We start from the raw sequence: 15,119 nt of genomic DNA on the forward strand, positions 1-15,119 counted from the left end.
CTTCATACAGAGCACTAATCATATGAAGTTCTGTTTTTATTCTATAGTCCGTACACTGCATGAAGCCAAAAATGATCTACCGAAAATATTCCACTAATCAAATATCAATCATTTTGGAGGACTCCAGCACAAAAAGTTGTAAAAAAGCGAGCATCTGCATGTGAATTATGAAGTGAAACTATTGGGCAATTATATTAACAAATAAGTTTTGGCTTCATGCAGCGCACTAACCATATAAAGCTTCGTTTTGATTCTATAGTCCTTGCGCTACACGAAGCCAAAATTGGTCTGTTGAAATATTTACCCAATATATTCCTTCAATCAAATATCAATCATTTTGAAGGACTGAAGACAAAAAGTTGTAAAAAAAGCTAGCATCCTGCATGGCTGCATGTGAACTTGTGAAGTGAAACTATTGGGCAAATATATTAACAGAGTAGTTTTAACTTCATGCAGCGCACTAACCATATAAAGCTGTATTTTGATTCTATAGGCCTTGTGCTACACGAAGCTAAAACTGATCTGTTACAAATTTTACCCAAAATATTCCTTGAATCAAATATCAATAATTTTGAAGGACTGCAGCAGAAAAATTCGTAAAAAAGCGAGCAGACAGACACATACAGTACAGGTGTATCATCACTGCAGCAGCCAGCAAGCAAACAGGCAGCAGGATCAGTGGATCAGGATAAGCCGATAAGAACGACGAATTCATATCACCTGCGGTAACAGAAAATTTTGAGTTAAGATCTGGACCGTCCGATCTGTTTCGGCACAATTATTAAAGTAGTCCTCTGCATTCCATCCGGTCCAGATCTAAACTCAAATATTCTGTTACCGCAGAGAGTACGGACACTATAAAACTATATAACTAGGGTTATGCCGTTATGGTATATTTTAACTGGATATTCATTAATGAATGTGTTCATATTTGTACTACTATTTTCGCAAACAGCAATCACCAATCGAGCAAATATATTAACCAATCATTTTTGGCTTTATGCAGCGCACTAACCATATAAACCTCCGTTTTAATTCTATAGTCCGTACACTGCATGAAGCCTAAACTGATCTTGTTAAAATATTTACCCCCCAAATCCAATCGGCCAATCCCCATTGTGTACTAGAAAGATATGAGATAGCGATGGCCAATATCAACGGTCAAAATAGATAAAACAAACTGACAAGAGAGAGAAAAATACTACCAATCCGTGCATTGATTTGGCTTTTTTTTTATTTTTTATCTTTTTCAACTTTCATATATACTTGGATAGTTAAACAAAGAAACAATAAAATAAAATAAAATAAAGAGAAAAAAAACAGTTCCAACCAATCCTTGTCTCTCACTATGCAACCATTCTTTTGCTTCTCTCTCTCTCACCACAACCTGATCTAATCTAAGCCAAATCCTTCGACAAACCCAATTTGGTAATATATGGAGCCTCCAGCTGGAGAGCTACTGAAGAAGATTGAAAAGCTGGAAGCGGGGCATGCCATGTTGAAGCAAGAGATGTCGAGATTAGTTCCAAAGGAAGAGACTTTCCGGGGACCCCACTGGTCGGGCGGCTCAGGTAGGGCCCGGTCGCAGTCTTTGTCGCCACGTAGACCTCCTAGAGGAAGGACTGGTGGGTTTAACCCTGGAGTGGGTTGGAGTAAGGGATCTACTTCGTTTGGAACCGGACCCGCATCAGCACCTGAGACTGACAAGAGAGATCTAGCAAGGAACGTGCCCCATTTGTCAGAGAAGCATTGTTTGAGAGTTTTACAATCTATGGGGCAGTCTGTGCATATCCTTGATCTCCAAGGGAGAATCATTTACTGGTATTTTTTTTTAATTTAACTGGTAACTGGTAACTGGTAACTGGTAACTGGTATCACTGGTACTGAACTGGTCCAACTTGTTACAATTGTACTGTACTGGTATCACTGGTACTGAACTGATCCAGTTTTTTTTAACCTTCAAACCAAGGTTGAAATTTCACACGGTGCATAGAGTGGCTTCATTGTTTGGTATTTTCTATTCTTAGAAGCCTTCATCAAGCTATCGACAAAATATAATTATACATGAATGATGTATCATAATTATGTGTAGTACAATGAAATACGAGCAACCGTTAACTAAAACCAAGAAAAATTGAGATCGATGTATATATTTCGGACAAGAAAACATGTAGAAGAGGTGCCACAGATGTACCTACATCTACCAATCCTGCCTTGACACCTGTCTTATTTAATGCAGGAACAATTCTGCTGAGATCTTGTATGGGTACACTGCATCAGAAGCTCTAGGAAATGATGTCATAAACCTCCTCATAAACTCACAGAATTACGAAATAGCCACTAGAATTTTTCGCCGAGTAATAACAGCTGGTGACAGCTGGGCTGGTAAGTTACCTGTAAAAAATAAATCAGGCGACAATTTTTTGGCTATTTCCACAAATACCCCTTTCTATGACGATGATGGTTCGCTGATTGGGGTGGTTTGTGTTTCAAGCGATATGAGGTTGTTTGATGAGGTGGCAGCCGGAGGGGAAAATTGCCCAAAGGCCCGAGAAAATAGGGGAATTGGAATCGGGCGTTGGTCATCGGCAGGTTCAACTCCTCTTCAGGCTGCTATTGCCTCCAAACTGAGTAATCTGGTTAGTGTCCATATTAAAACCATATATGATTGGAACAGTACCAGACTGGTACAGTATAGGTTCCCACAAACAGGCAATCAATGCTATCTATCCCATGAAATCCATCGGTGTATGCAATTGAATCAGGTTTAAACTAGTTTTTGCCAAAATTAACTAAGGTTTTGCAACCAGAATCAATTAAATTTGAATTGAATCCTAATTGGCTTCTTTACTCTAAACTTGCAATTGGGCATCTAACAAGCCAAGAATTAAGTAAAAAAAAGTTAGTGACTGGTATGCATACCCATTTCCGACTTTCACAGTATCAAATTCCAATGTTTCAGATGTTATTTTTATTTAATTAAAAAGGGGGTACTAAATATTGCACCTTCCTTTAAGATGTTAATAGAAAGGCCATTTTATGATGAAAGTTTACCAGTAAGTATTCTATCAGCATGTTTGAAAGAAGGGAATTCACTTTCTTCAAATAAAAAAAGAGAGCATGCAATGTTATTGATCTCTCATAAAGATAATCAATACAGGCTACCAAGGTGACAAAGAAGGTGCGATCCCGTATGAACAGCGTGGATCACGATCCATGTTCTCTAGGCACATGTAATTGCACGGATCTCGAGGTAGCTTCTCATGATGCAAAAGATGACCATTCTACAAGCAGCAAAGTTAATAATACAAGCACTGTCAATACTAATGGCAACAACAATTATATCAGTAATACAGAAGAGGTTGATGCAAAAATGGGTATTCATAAAATTATTAGCTCAAAAGCTGAGGCTTTGTTTGCAAAAAAAGGACTGAATTGGCCTTGGAAAGGAAATGAAACTGTCATCGGTACAGGGCATGATGCGAAAAGCAAGTTTGTCTGGCCTTGGTTGCAAAATGAGCAGGAGAATAACCAAGTTCAATTAGCGGGTCTAGTCTCCAATTCGGATCCTAGCCCAACCCGAGGTGGTGATAATACAATGAAAGTGCAAAGTTTGCACACACATACGCATAATACAGGGTCGTGGTCATCATGTAATGCGAATAGCACTAGTAGTATTAGCAGTAGTGGGAGTACCAGTGGTAGTGCTGTAAATAAGGTTGATTTGGAGACCGATTGTTTGGATTGTGAAATTTTGTGGGAGGATCTCACTATAGGCGAACACGTTGGGCAAGGTAATTTATTTCCGTTTACTATTATTCTATTTATCTGGTGTTGTTCATTAAATCAATTGACAGACTCAGGTACCAGTTGCTCATTGAACTCTTTTGTGATTGTGCAGGTTCTTGTGGTACAGTATATCATGCTCTATGGTATGGCTCGGTATGTGCCTTTTGAACTGTGAACATGAAGTCTTTCTTATACATTTATTCTGATCTGATAGAAAAATATTATATATTGATAATTTTGTTTATGCCAGGATGTGGCAGTAAAGGTGTTTTCAAGACAGGAATATTCTGACGATGTCATCCTCTCTTTTAAGCAAGAGGTACAGTACAATTTCTAAAATTTACTTGAATGTACAGGTAATTTTGCACAAGTAATTTACTAATTGTTTGAAATTTGGGATTTATAAATTTGTGAAAGGTATCTTTGATGAAAAGATTACGGCATCCAAACATACTTCTCTTCATGGGTGCTGTTACATCTACACAACGCCTTTGTATTGTCACTGAGTACCTCCCCAGGTTCATTACCTTCTTCTCTCTTACGTTTTTATTGTTGTAACTTCTATAATTTGGACTGTCAGTGAAGTACTCACATGAGTATAATTTTTTTGCAAATTTGATGAGGTTATATATGATATCAGAGATTAGTTGCTAGAGTATGTGTTTACTGCACATATAATGAAATGTGCACTCGTGAAATACAGAGGGAGCTTATTTAATTTGCTCCAAAAGAACAGTGCTCGGTTGGATTGGAGAAGACGCGTACACATGGCTTTAGACATAGTCAGCATCACTTTTCTTTTTTACTTTTTCCTTTTTTCTTTTTCTTTAATTATTATACTAAAGGGCCTACACCATTTCAAAAGGGATAACTAAAACTTTTGTATATCCCAATTCTTTTTCAGGCACGGGGCATGAATTATTTGCACCATTGCAACCCCCCTATTATTCACCGTGATTTGAAGTCGTCAAATCTTTTAGTTGACAAGAATTGGACAGTCAAGGTGCTTCTTTTCCTCCTCTTTTTTTTGAGGCAAATTAAGTTTAATTTTTTTTTTCTTACTGTGTTTGCAAATCATTTGATATCTTCATGTTAACAACCACAACTGACTTTTTTTCAATTTTTGCCAAAAAAAAAAAGTCAAATTGCTTTCAGTGAATAAAAATTCACCTAGTTTCCCTATACATTGTTTATTTTTAAGACAATTTTCAGCATTCTTTGTTCTTAAATGTTAACTTTATACACAGGTTGCAGATTTTGGGCTGTCACGGCTAAAGCGGGACACTTTTCTGACAACCAAAACGGGGAAAGGAACTGTGAGTACTTCCTTCCAAAATTCCATCAAATTTATCTACTACTAAAATATATATATATTTTTTTTTTGGTTGTTTATCTTTCTGTATATAATTTCTTATTTTATATTTAAAATATATAGCCTCAATGGATGGCTCCAGAAGTACTTCGCAATGAACCCGCAGATGAAAAGTAGGTCCAATATCTCTATTGTATCAATATTTAAAGATAAAAACTTAAAAATTATTGCTCTAATATAATTTTAATTTGTTTGTGAAATTGAAGGTCGGATGTGTATAGTTACGGTGTTATACTGTGGGAGCTTGTAACTCAAAAAATTCCTTGGGAAAATCTCAATTCCATACAGGTACCCTTTGCTGTAATTCTAAACATTGTGTTTTCTGAAGAAATAAACTAGATTTCTAAAGCATCCAAATTGATATTTTCCATACAGGTGATAGGAGCAGTAGGTTTTATGAACCAGAGATTGGAACTCCCAACTGATGTGGACCCACAATGGGCCTCTATTGTACAGAGTTGTTGGGAAAGGTTAGAATTTTTACATTTAAAAAATAACCCTCCTAACCAAGGGTAAAAAAAAAATGGTTTCAGATAACAGAATATTGTTTTTTTTTTCTTTTTCTTTTATCTAGTGAGCCACAGAGTAGACCAAGTTTCCATGAGCTGGTAGACAGACTCAGGGATCTTTTGCGGCAGTACAATATGCAGCACCAGCTGCACCGATCCACGTCAGGTGACCCCACAGAGAAGGCTGCAAAGGTCGGTAACAATTATTGATTGGTTTTACCTCCCGAATTTAGATCCGGCACAACAGCTGCATTTATGGATTTGAACATGAATTATCTCAAAGTAACCTTATAATTTCAACACAAGTTTTAACCGCCCCTCCAATAGTTTGAGCAATGTGTAAAAAGAAAAAAATGAAAACAAAGCTGGGGCATAGAAAGAAGAAAAAATAGTTGGAGAAGTCGAAAAGAATTGTGGATTGGACAATAAATCTCCACTTTTGTGGTGTAAATTGTAAAAAAGAAAAGGGTTAGAAATCTGTTAGTGCTGCTGTTGTATGGCAGTAGAATCGACATGTTTTTGTTTTGAACCTTTACAGGATTTTTTTTTTCTTCTGTTTTTGAGGTGTTTAACTGTTAAATAACTGTTTCTTGGTGGAATTCAACAGTCTATTATTATGGGAATTTGTAATGCTGTGGAAATTAATAATAATTAGAATAAATTGGAGATAAAATAGGAAGTAGTTAATGGGTGGTATGTAGGAAAATTAGAATGTTAAATGGGAGCAATGAACTATACTTTTCTAGTCCTCTTCTCTCTCTGCTTTCTATTGTATCAAATTATGCACAAATTATAAAAAATCCTAAATTTTCCTTCAATTGCCATGTCTTTTCTGTTAAGTACATGACAGAATTTTTATTTAAATAAAAAAAGTTCGTCAAAATGTTGGTGAGTACCAAACCAAAATTTGACAAAAAATTTCAATTTAAATAAAAGTTCCTTTATTTTGATAGATTGGTAGGAAATTCTAACCTATCTATTACAACCTTGAGTAGAATTAAAATGGACCATTGATTTTGTGCTCTAATTATGTTCTACATCCTTATTTTCATTTTCAAATTCCGAAACAGTTGATCCGAACTGTTCAACATGATTTCAGTATTAAATTCTGCTCAGAGACCAAATTTTATATTTTTGGTTTTTTTTACTACTTTTTTAGATAGGTAGAAAATCATTGTCTTTAATAATTCATAATTATCTAAAAATAATAATTTTGTATCTATTCAAACAAATAGTATAAATTTTTTTTAAAATATAAAATTTAACTTCAAAGTATATTTTAATATGAAGATAATATTGAGCGAGTTATTTAAAATTTTAAAAATAAAGATAAAGATAAAAGATGTAAAACATGAAGTACAAAATAAACAGTACATTTTAACTGTAGGCTAAAATCTTTTAGAACCACTCAACTATGCATGCTCCAAATAGTTCCCACGTGACTCACAAATGAATGAATTGTGTGTGGGTGAGCAAATTGAGGTCCTATTTTTCTTGTCACAGCTGCCATGCGCACTACACGCAAGTGGTCACAGTTCGTCGTCACGTGTGAACGATTTTTAAATATAAGCTCATAAATTTCAGATATTTTGCTACAAAAGCAGGGATAGACACAGATTTCCTGTTCCCCGTATAATGGCTGAGTCAATATATATATCTCAAATTTGAATCCGGTTAATATGATATTAACTTCAAAAGTTATTAAATACTAGATAAATTTATAAATTTTGCACGTAAATGCACAATTTAATGAAGTCGATTGATTTGAACAGTTTAGATTCGTTGTTTGAAATTAATTTAATAAGTTGTGGAATTTGTGTTATATAAACTGAAATGACACTAATGTCATACTAGTCAGACTTCTCAAATTTTTAAGTTTTCCTAAAATCAATTTTTTTTTTTCTGATGCCTATTCAGAATACAAAACAAAGTATTATTGTGGTTTGAGATTTGTACGTAAAGAAATTTTTAACCATCCATATTTTTCTTTTCGAGGAGGGTTCAAATGCATCCAAATTTTTGTGCATCTAAATGCACCCTATTCTTTTTCTCCATTTTCAAAGTCCGAATAGTCAATCTGAACCGTTAGATGCGATATATATATATATTAAGATGTGCTTGGAGACCAAATTTTACATTTTTTTGGAATGTTTTTACTATTTATTAAGCCACTTTGAAAAATCGCTGATCCAATGGTCCAGAAAATGTAAAATCAGCGATTTTCAAAGTGGCTTAATAAATAGTAAAAAAATTCCAAAAAATGTAAAATTTGGTCTCCAAGTACATCTTAATATATATATCGCATCTAACGGTTCGGATTGACTATTCGGACTTTGAAAATGGAGAAAAATGATTTAAAAGATAGGATGCATTTGGGTGCACAAAAATTTGGTTGCATTTGAACCCTCCTCTTTTCACAGACTAACTCAAAGTTTGAAATTTCTCAGGATGCAACTATCGGTATTATAGTATATACAACGGGAGTTTCTTTCCAATTTCTAATTCAACTTGAGAATCAGTATTTGATCTAGTGATAAAGATTTATGTAGAAGTTGCAGGTTTGAAATTCAAAGAGAATAATTCATTATAGATATTAAATAATGAGTTAGGCTAATATGACACTAGTGTTATATCAAACTAAATAACACCACATCTTAAACCCTTAGATCTGCTTTAAGATTCGTACAAAATGAAGTGTTTGAACAGTAAAAGCGGATAGTACGAATCTTAAAGCAGATCTAAGGGTTTAAGATGTGGTGTTATTTAGTTTGATATAACACTAGTGTCATATTAGCCTAACTCTTAAATAATGAGTGAGTCTATCGTACTATGCATATCACGAGTTGGTCTGTAATACATATCAATATTTTTATTTTCAAAATTCTAACAGTTGATCTGAACCGTTCAACATGATCCCCATATGAATATGTACTTGCAAACCAAATTTTATATTTTTTAGAATTTTCTTACTATATTTTAAGATCGGTAGAAAATCACTTGATCTGAAAATTCTGGACCATCCAAAACAATGTTTTTCTACCCATCTTAAAAAATACTACAAAAATTCTAAAAAATATTAAATTTGGTTTGCAAGTACATATTCATATGAAAATCACGTTGAACAGTTTGGATCGACCGATAAGATTTTGAAAACGAAAATATTGATCTGTATTACAGACCAAATTGTAATATGCATAGTACCATAGATTCACTCTTAAATAATTGAGCAACTTGACCTTCAATCTTTATTCAAAATTTTCTAATTTAATTTACGAGATGTACCAGACTTTCTACCTATGTAAAAATATTACTATTTTTAAATGGTTTTAGATAAAGTGATATTCCACTCATCTAAACAAAGTAAAAAGAAGAAAAGAAAAATAAATTTGATATGCGAGCAGATTTTGATGTGTTTTAATTTTAAAATAAGAGATATTAGTTTATAGTACTGATTAATATACACTGTACACACAGTACCGTAGCCTCACTCCTTTCACAATCTAACGGCTTGGATCAAACATAAAAAAAGCTTCCTTAAAGATACAACACAATCAAAACCGTTGAATTTAATCAGACGGCTCACACACATAGATAATTGATTTAAAAAATAAATAAAATGCTGCAATTCCTAAACTAAAGAATTCTTATCACCTGAGGTAAGAGAATATTTATGTTTGGATCCGGACCGTCAGATCAGAATCCGCACGGAACTAAACCATTGCATGCATTCCACTTCTCATCAGACGGATTATATCTAACCAGAATTATTCTGTTACCTCAGACTCAGAGTATTGGCTCTGCAACTATGAATTCAATCACCTGAGGTAACAGAATATTTATGTTTAGATCTAGACCGTCAGATCAGAATCCACACGAAATTAAAGCTATTCGTGCATTCCTCCTCTGATCAGACGGACCATATCTAAACATAATTATTCTGTTACCACAGAGGATTGGTCTGAAACTATGAATTCTTATCACCTGAGGTAGCAGAATATTTATGTTTAGATCGTCACCGTCAGATCAGAATCTACACGAAAATTAAAGCGTTCAGTGCATTCCTCCTCGGATCAGACGGACCATAGCTAAACAGAAATATTCTGTTGCCTTAGAGAATTGGCTCTGAAACTAAAACCCTTACCTTCCCTCGATCCGCTCAGTTCTCCTCCGATCAAACAAATTAGTAAAATTTAGAAGCCCCTTTCCCTTTCTTACCCCCAAATCAAATCAATCTCTTCTCCAAATTTACACTCCGATCATCTATGACCCTTCTCCGATCACCGTCACCGGCGATCTACGCCGAGGCCTCATTTTGAAACACAACCCGCTGCTGCGCTGCTCCGGACAGCCACAGCGACAGTGACGTCGACGCTTTCTGGTTTCTTTTTTTTCTTCTTTTCCTTACAAAACACTACCTGAATGCAAGTTTTTCCTATTTGTATTGTTCTGTGTTTACTTCAATTGCACAGATTGTGTGGTAATTTTAGGTTATGTCAGTCCAGGCACAAAGGCACAATTGATTGATTAATTTCTGATCCATAATAGGTTTTTAAATCATTTACTAGTTTTGTTTGTCAGCATAATGATTTGTGGTGTTTGGTACAATAGTCCATTTAACATGAACTAGGTTTTAGTTCAGTTGCCATTGTATAAAAAAAATGTAGGATAAACTTTTCCTGCATTATTGAATTTCATATTCTTTCTTAGACATATATGTTATTATGTATGAGCAGGTACTTGTTTTCTGATCTTTGATTATTATTGTTAAATTTAGAATGGATAATAGTTTAGTGGTCTATAATTATTTTAAATCTAAATTAAATACTGGTTTAGTGATCTTTGCTTAACCTAAAATTGAATTGTGAGAATGACTCTTACCTGTTACTCCCACTTGGCCTATCTGTTTGCTTGGCCTTGAAATTTTCAAAATTTAAACTGAAAAGATTACCAAGTTATTAGTTAAATCTTTTCTTGGTAATTTTGTAACATCCTTTTTTTTATACTAACTATTTTTTATTTTTTTTTTAAATATCTTTCGTAGGTGACGCCAGAAAAATGTTCCCAATCAGTATATACACTGGGGGTGCTGTTGAAAATGGAGCAATGGGTGCAACCTACAACAAACCAGCATCAGCTTCATACCCAGCACAAGACGACATCACTTTTGACGAGCTGAAAAGGACAGTATTTGAACTAACTGGGATAAATGAGGAGAAATTTAGCATAAATGTGAATGCTCGGTGGAATGCCGGCACAGGTGGGTCCCACTGTTTTGTGCTATTACCTATAAGTGAAAACAGCATGTGGCGTATGTTAGTTGAGAAGACGCTTTCGGGTGACACAGGATGGAGCATTGTTGAGTTATTTATCGAAACTGTACCGATTGCTGGTTTGCTGATTGAACCTAGAGAGAAGTCTCAATCAGTTGTGGAGTTTGGAGGAGAAACAACACCGGTACAGAGTGAAGGGGAGGAGGGAGAATCTCAGGAGCTGACAGATGAGGAATCGATCGATGTAAAACCGCGTGACGGGTCAGCGCTGTATACTGGTAAATGTTTTGACAGCCTAGAGGATTTGAAGCAAGTCGTTAGAGAATATCATATCAGAGAAAACAGGAGAGTGGTGACACAGAACTCGAACAACTCAATCTATGTCGTGAAATGCGCTACTGAAACGTGTGGATGGAGGCTGTATGCTACAAAGGGCAAAGGTGGGAACTTCTTCCAGATAAAGACATTTAATGGTAAGCATGTGTGTTCGAATAAAGACATGAAGGATCATAGAAACATGTCATGTGAGTTCATATCTCGATTAATACTAGACCTGATTAAAAAGAAAGGCGATGCTTCCCCAAAAGAAATACAGGCATTTGTACACGAGCGGTACCCGTGCACGCCATCTTACTCAAAGGCATGGAAAGCAAAAGAGTTAGCAAAAGCTCAACTGTTTGGTGAGTGGAAAGAGTCATATGCCAAGCTGGCACCATTTCTCAATGCTATACAAGTTACGAACCCGGGAACTAAGGTGGAGTGGTGGTCAGAAAGCACAGCTGATCCAAATGTGAGAACTTTCAAAGGGTTGGCCTGGGCATTTGCCCCAGCCCTTGAGGGTTTCAAGCACTGCCGGCCGGTGATCGGCATTGACAGCACGATCTTATGTGGCAAATATGGCGGCAGCATGTTTCTTGCGGTCTCTTATGATGCAGATGGTCAGGTACTTCCTTTAGCCTTTGCTGTTATAGAGGTTGAAGATGATGAATCGTGGAGTTGGTTCATGCGCTGGTTGAGAACAGAGGTGGTGGGCCCACGCCTGCTTTGTGTTATTTCTGACCGGAAAGACTCCATACTGAGACTTTTTGATCAGCCAGACAGCGGCTGGTGCACTGGTACGGGCCAGGCTTTTCATCGATACTGTTCCCGCTATCTCTGTGAGAATGTTAAATCGGCATTTAAGAAAGATGACCTGGTCAAATTGGTTAGGTGGGTTTCAAGACAAAACCAGCCAAATAAATTCCGCCTCGGTATGTTGCGAATTATGGAAATCAATCGGGAGGCATATAATTGGTTAGTCAAAGTTGGTACAAAACCTGAAGAGGAGAGTGCGTACCATTTATGGGCGCTATGTGAGGATGGTGGGTACCGGTATGGTATCATGACAGTAAACTGGAATGAATGCGCTTTCAACATATTTCCACGCATTCAAGAGTTACCTATCACCGCTCTTGTAGAACTGACATGTACCAAATCAGCTGAAATTTTCGCCGGTAGAAAAGAAGCTGCTAGTAAAATTGAAGTGGAGAAGCAGCTTTGGTCGGACAAAGTCACGGCCACTCTGGAAGCGAGAAGAGTCAAAGCGGGCCAACACCAAATTGTGGGCTTTGGGCCTCAAAATGTTATTTTATATGATGAGGTGGAGGTTGAAACATCAACCAAGGTGAAACACACAGTCAGATTCGGCCATGACAGGAGGAGTTGTAGCTGTCAGAAACCACAACTCACCGGCATCCCTTGTTCACATGTGCTTGCCGTTTGTGCATTCCGTTCCTTAAATGCCAACCACTTGGTAGATGCTGCTTATGATGCGCGTCAGCTCTTGTCAACGTGGGCCCCACAGTTCAATTTGCCTGGCAGTCCAGAGGAGTGGCCGGAGTATACTGGCGTTGCTTACTCGCCAGATTGCAATAGCGTAAAAAAAGGGAGGAGGAAGCTTGTCAGCCCTAGTGCACCGGCAAAGTCTAAAAAGACAAAGCTGAAAAAGGTTAAGGCAGGACCGTCAGAATATCGCTGTAGCCTGTGCAGAGAAATCGGGCACAGAAAAGAGCGCTGCTCAAAAAACCAGGCACTGGTATGCTTAAATAAGTCCGGGTAGTTCGTGAGAACATTGCGAATTATGTCAGCATATCACCTTTTTGTACTGGTATGGACTGCTGTTATTTATTTTTATTGTCTTTTATGTGTTACTTTTTAGGGGCATGTGGTTTTTCCTATAGGAGTCCCTTGTGGTTACTTGTACGGTTCATTTTAGGGTTTAGATTGTGGCATACAAAGCACAATTGAGGGATAAATAATATGAGGGTTCAAATGCCTCCACTTAACAATTTTCTAATAACAAAAATTCTAAAATTTATATGTCAAAATAAAACCATTAGATGTGTTGATCTATATTATTTTCTTTACATGCACATAAAAAGTTATTAGTTTCGATTTTGATTTTATATGGGCCAACAAGTTGAAAAATCAACTTCCAGAATTTGTCAACATCGCTGTATTTCTCCAAGCTCTTGATTCTAACAAAAACAAAATCAAAATGTCTTGAGTTTTTACGTGTGCTTGGAGAAAATAATATAGATCATTATCTAATGGTTTTATTTTAACATTTAAGTTTTAAATTTGAAGTTATTGTAGTTCTAAAAATGGAGGCATGATGTAGGCACTAAAAACGGAGGCATTTGAACCATTCTCAAATAATATAATAGATAAAAAGTTTTGGCTTTTATTTGAGTCATTTCTCTATGTCAATTGTCAAATTAGCAATTCTAATTTAGTGAGAAAAAAAGACAATATAGCAGGGGTATACAATGAATTCACATCCCCTCAGGTTACCTACAATTGAAACAGACGGTTTAGGATCGTTCTTTTAACTTGACACGAATCTCAAAACACAAATAATACTGCCCGTCAACACTATCCCCAATAGGCACCGGCTGAGAGTAAATCTGGGCCGTCCATTTCATTTTGCTCGAGTTAGGTACCTTGGAGGATATGGATCTGTATACAATGCAGTGTTCTTACTGGTTAACATAATCACTAAACTGGATTTAGTAAATGCATTTATAACATTTTCTTTGATGCTATAACTCCTGTTTTTTTTAGTTGGTTCTGTTATTTTAATCTTTTGCATTTGATTCTCTTATATGGCAGCTCTTGCAGCTTTGACCGTAGCAGATGTATAGTTGATGTCGACTGTTTAGAATCCTAATTTAATGATAGCTTAATATTTATGAGTTAGACTCATTTTATGTTTTGTTTTCTCCTTTTGTGCTGTAGACTTGTACTCTTTGTTGATGGGTGAACTGATTTGTAGAAAGTTAATGCTCTGTTTCACTGATTTATGCATCAAACTACTATATTAAGTTAACCTTTGCTTGCACAAATTATTGTTTGTTTTTCCTTTTTAGTGAGAGAAAAATGGAGGTCATGTCTTCAAATTCCATTGATAATGGACATCTGAAGTGTCATTTTCTAACACTTCAGAGAAAAGGCAATAAAATTAAGAGAGGCTATGGCAGTATGGCACTATGCACAGCGCGAATTGCTCCATATGAAAACGTACTGGCAAAATAAATTTTACATTTTTTTGAATTTGTTTTTACTATCTTTTTTAAATAGGTAGAAAGTGGTCTAGATTTTTAGATTTAAGTGATTCTTTTTCTTCTTCTTCGTCTTTATTCTCAAACAATTTAGGATAAACTGGAAATAAGTTCGGATAAATTAGAAATGAAACTTAATCAAAATTAGCACTACAAGGACTCTTCAGGAGATCATCCATGGTAGTACCACTGTTCAAAAATAATAAAAAAAAATGTAAAATTTGATTTATAAGTACATGAGATGAGATCACATTGAATGGTTCAATTGATTGGTTAGATTTTAAAAATGAAGATATTGGTCCATAATACGAATCAATTTGTGCTGTGTGCTGTGTGTATCATAGCCTCACTAAAAAAAGACAAATTTTATGTATACCTCTCAAAAACTTGAAAATTATTTCAAAATTACGTATCTTTTATAGAATATAGTCCTGGACGAGATGGTTACTGTAGCTCTACAGTACCTCATATATCTCCTCTCTATGATCCATATCTAATGGTTAGATATGCATAATTTTCATCCAACGGTTAGATCTCTTTCCTTCCCTCTTCTTTGCTATTGCTAATATTGTCTCCGTCT

The 15,119-nt window shown here is 35.8% G+C and overlaps 2 protein-coding genes across 3 annotated transcripts in view; both read left to right on the forward strand.

Annotated features, from left to right (window-relative positions):
* The first annotated feature begins 1,296 nt into the window (after positions 1–1,296).
* LOC144563010 (uncharacterized) lies at positions 1,297–6,232 on the forward strand. Its single transcript, XM_078312388.1, has 13 exons — positions 1,297–1,821; positions 2,240–2,639; positions 3,161–3,794; positions 3,902–3,942; positions 4,040–4,108; positions 4,207–4,307; positions 4,493–4,571; positions 4,694–4,792; positions 5,037–5,105; positions 5,225–5,274; positions 5,368–5,449; positions 5,537–5,631; positions 5,736–6,232. The coding sequence occupies exons 1-13, from the start codon at positions 1,436–1,438 to the stop codon at positions 5,878–5,880; spliced, it is 2,250 nt and encodes a 749-aa protein (XP_078168514.1). The 5' UTR covers positions 1,297–1,435; the 3' UTR covers positions 5,881–6,232.
* Positions 6,233–9,794: 3,562 nt separating this feature from the next.
* LOC144563019 (uncharacterized) overlaps positions 9,795–15,119 on the forward strand; it is a 66,671-nt gene continuing 61,346 nt past the window's right edge. The window contains exons 1-3 of one of the 2 annotated variants that reach the window (XM_078312393.1): positions 9,795–10,048; positions 10,712–13,086; positions 14,091–14,278. In XM_078312393.1, coding sequence (XP_078168519.1) covers positions 10,726–13,038 — 2,313 coding nt within the window. In that variant the 5' untranslated portion in view covers positions 9,795–10,048; positions 10,712–10,725 and the 3' untranslated portion in view covers positions 13,039–13,086; positions 14,091–14,278. Of the gene's footprint in view, positions 10,049–10,711; positions 13,087–14,090; positions 14,279–15,119 lie in introns of those variants that run through there. The other variant, XM_078312399.1, reaches the window with a different exon arrangement.

Source organism: Carex rostrata, chromosome 1, assembly GCF_964058835.1.
Source record: "Carex rostrata chromosome 1, lpCarRost1.2, whole genome shotgun sequence".
Taxonomy (NCBI): Eukaryota; Viridiplantae; Streptophyta; class Magnoliopsida; order Poales; family Cyperaceae; genus Carex; species Carex rostrata.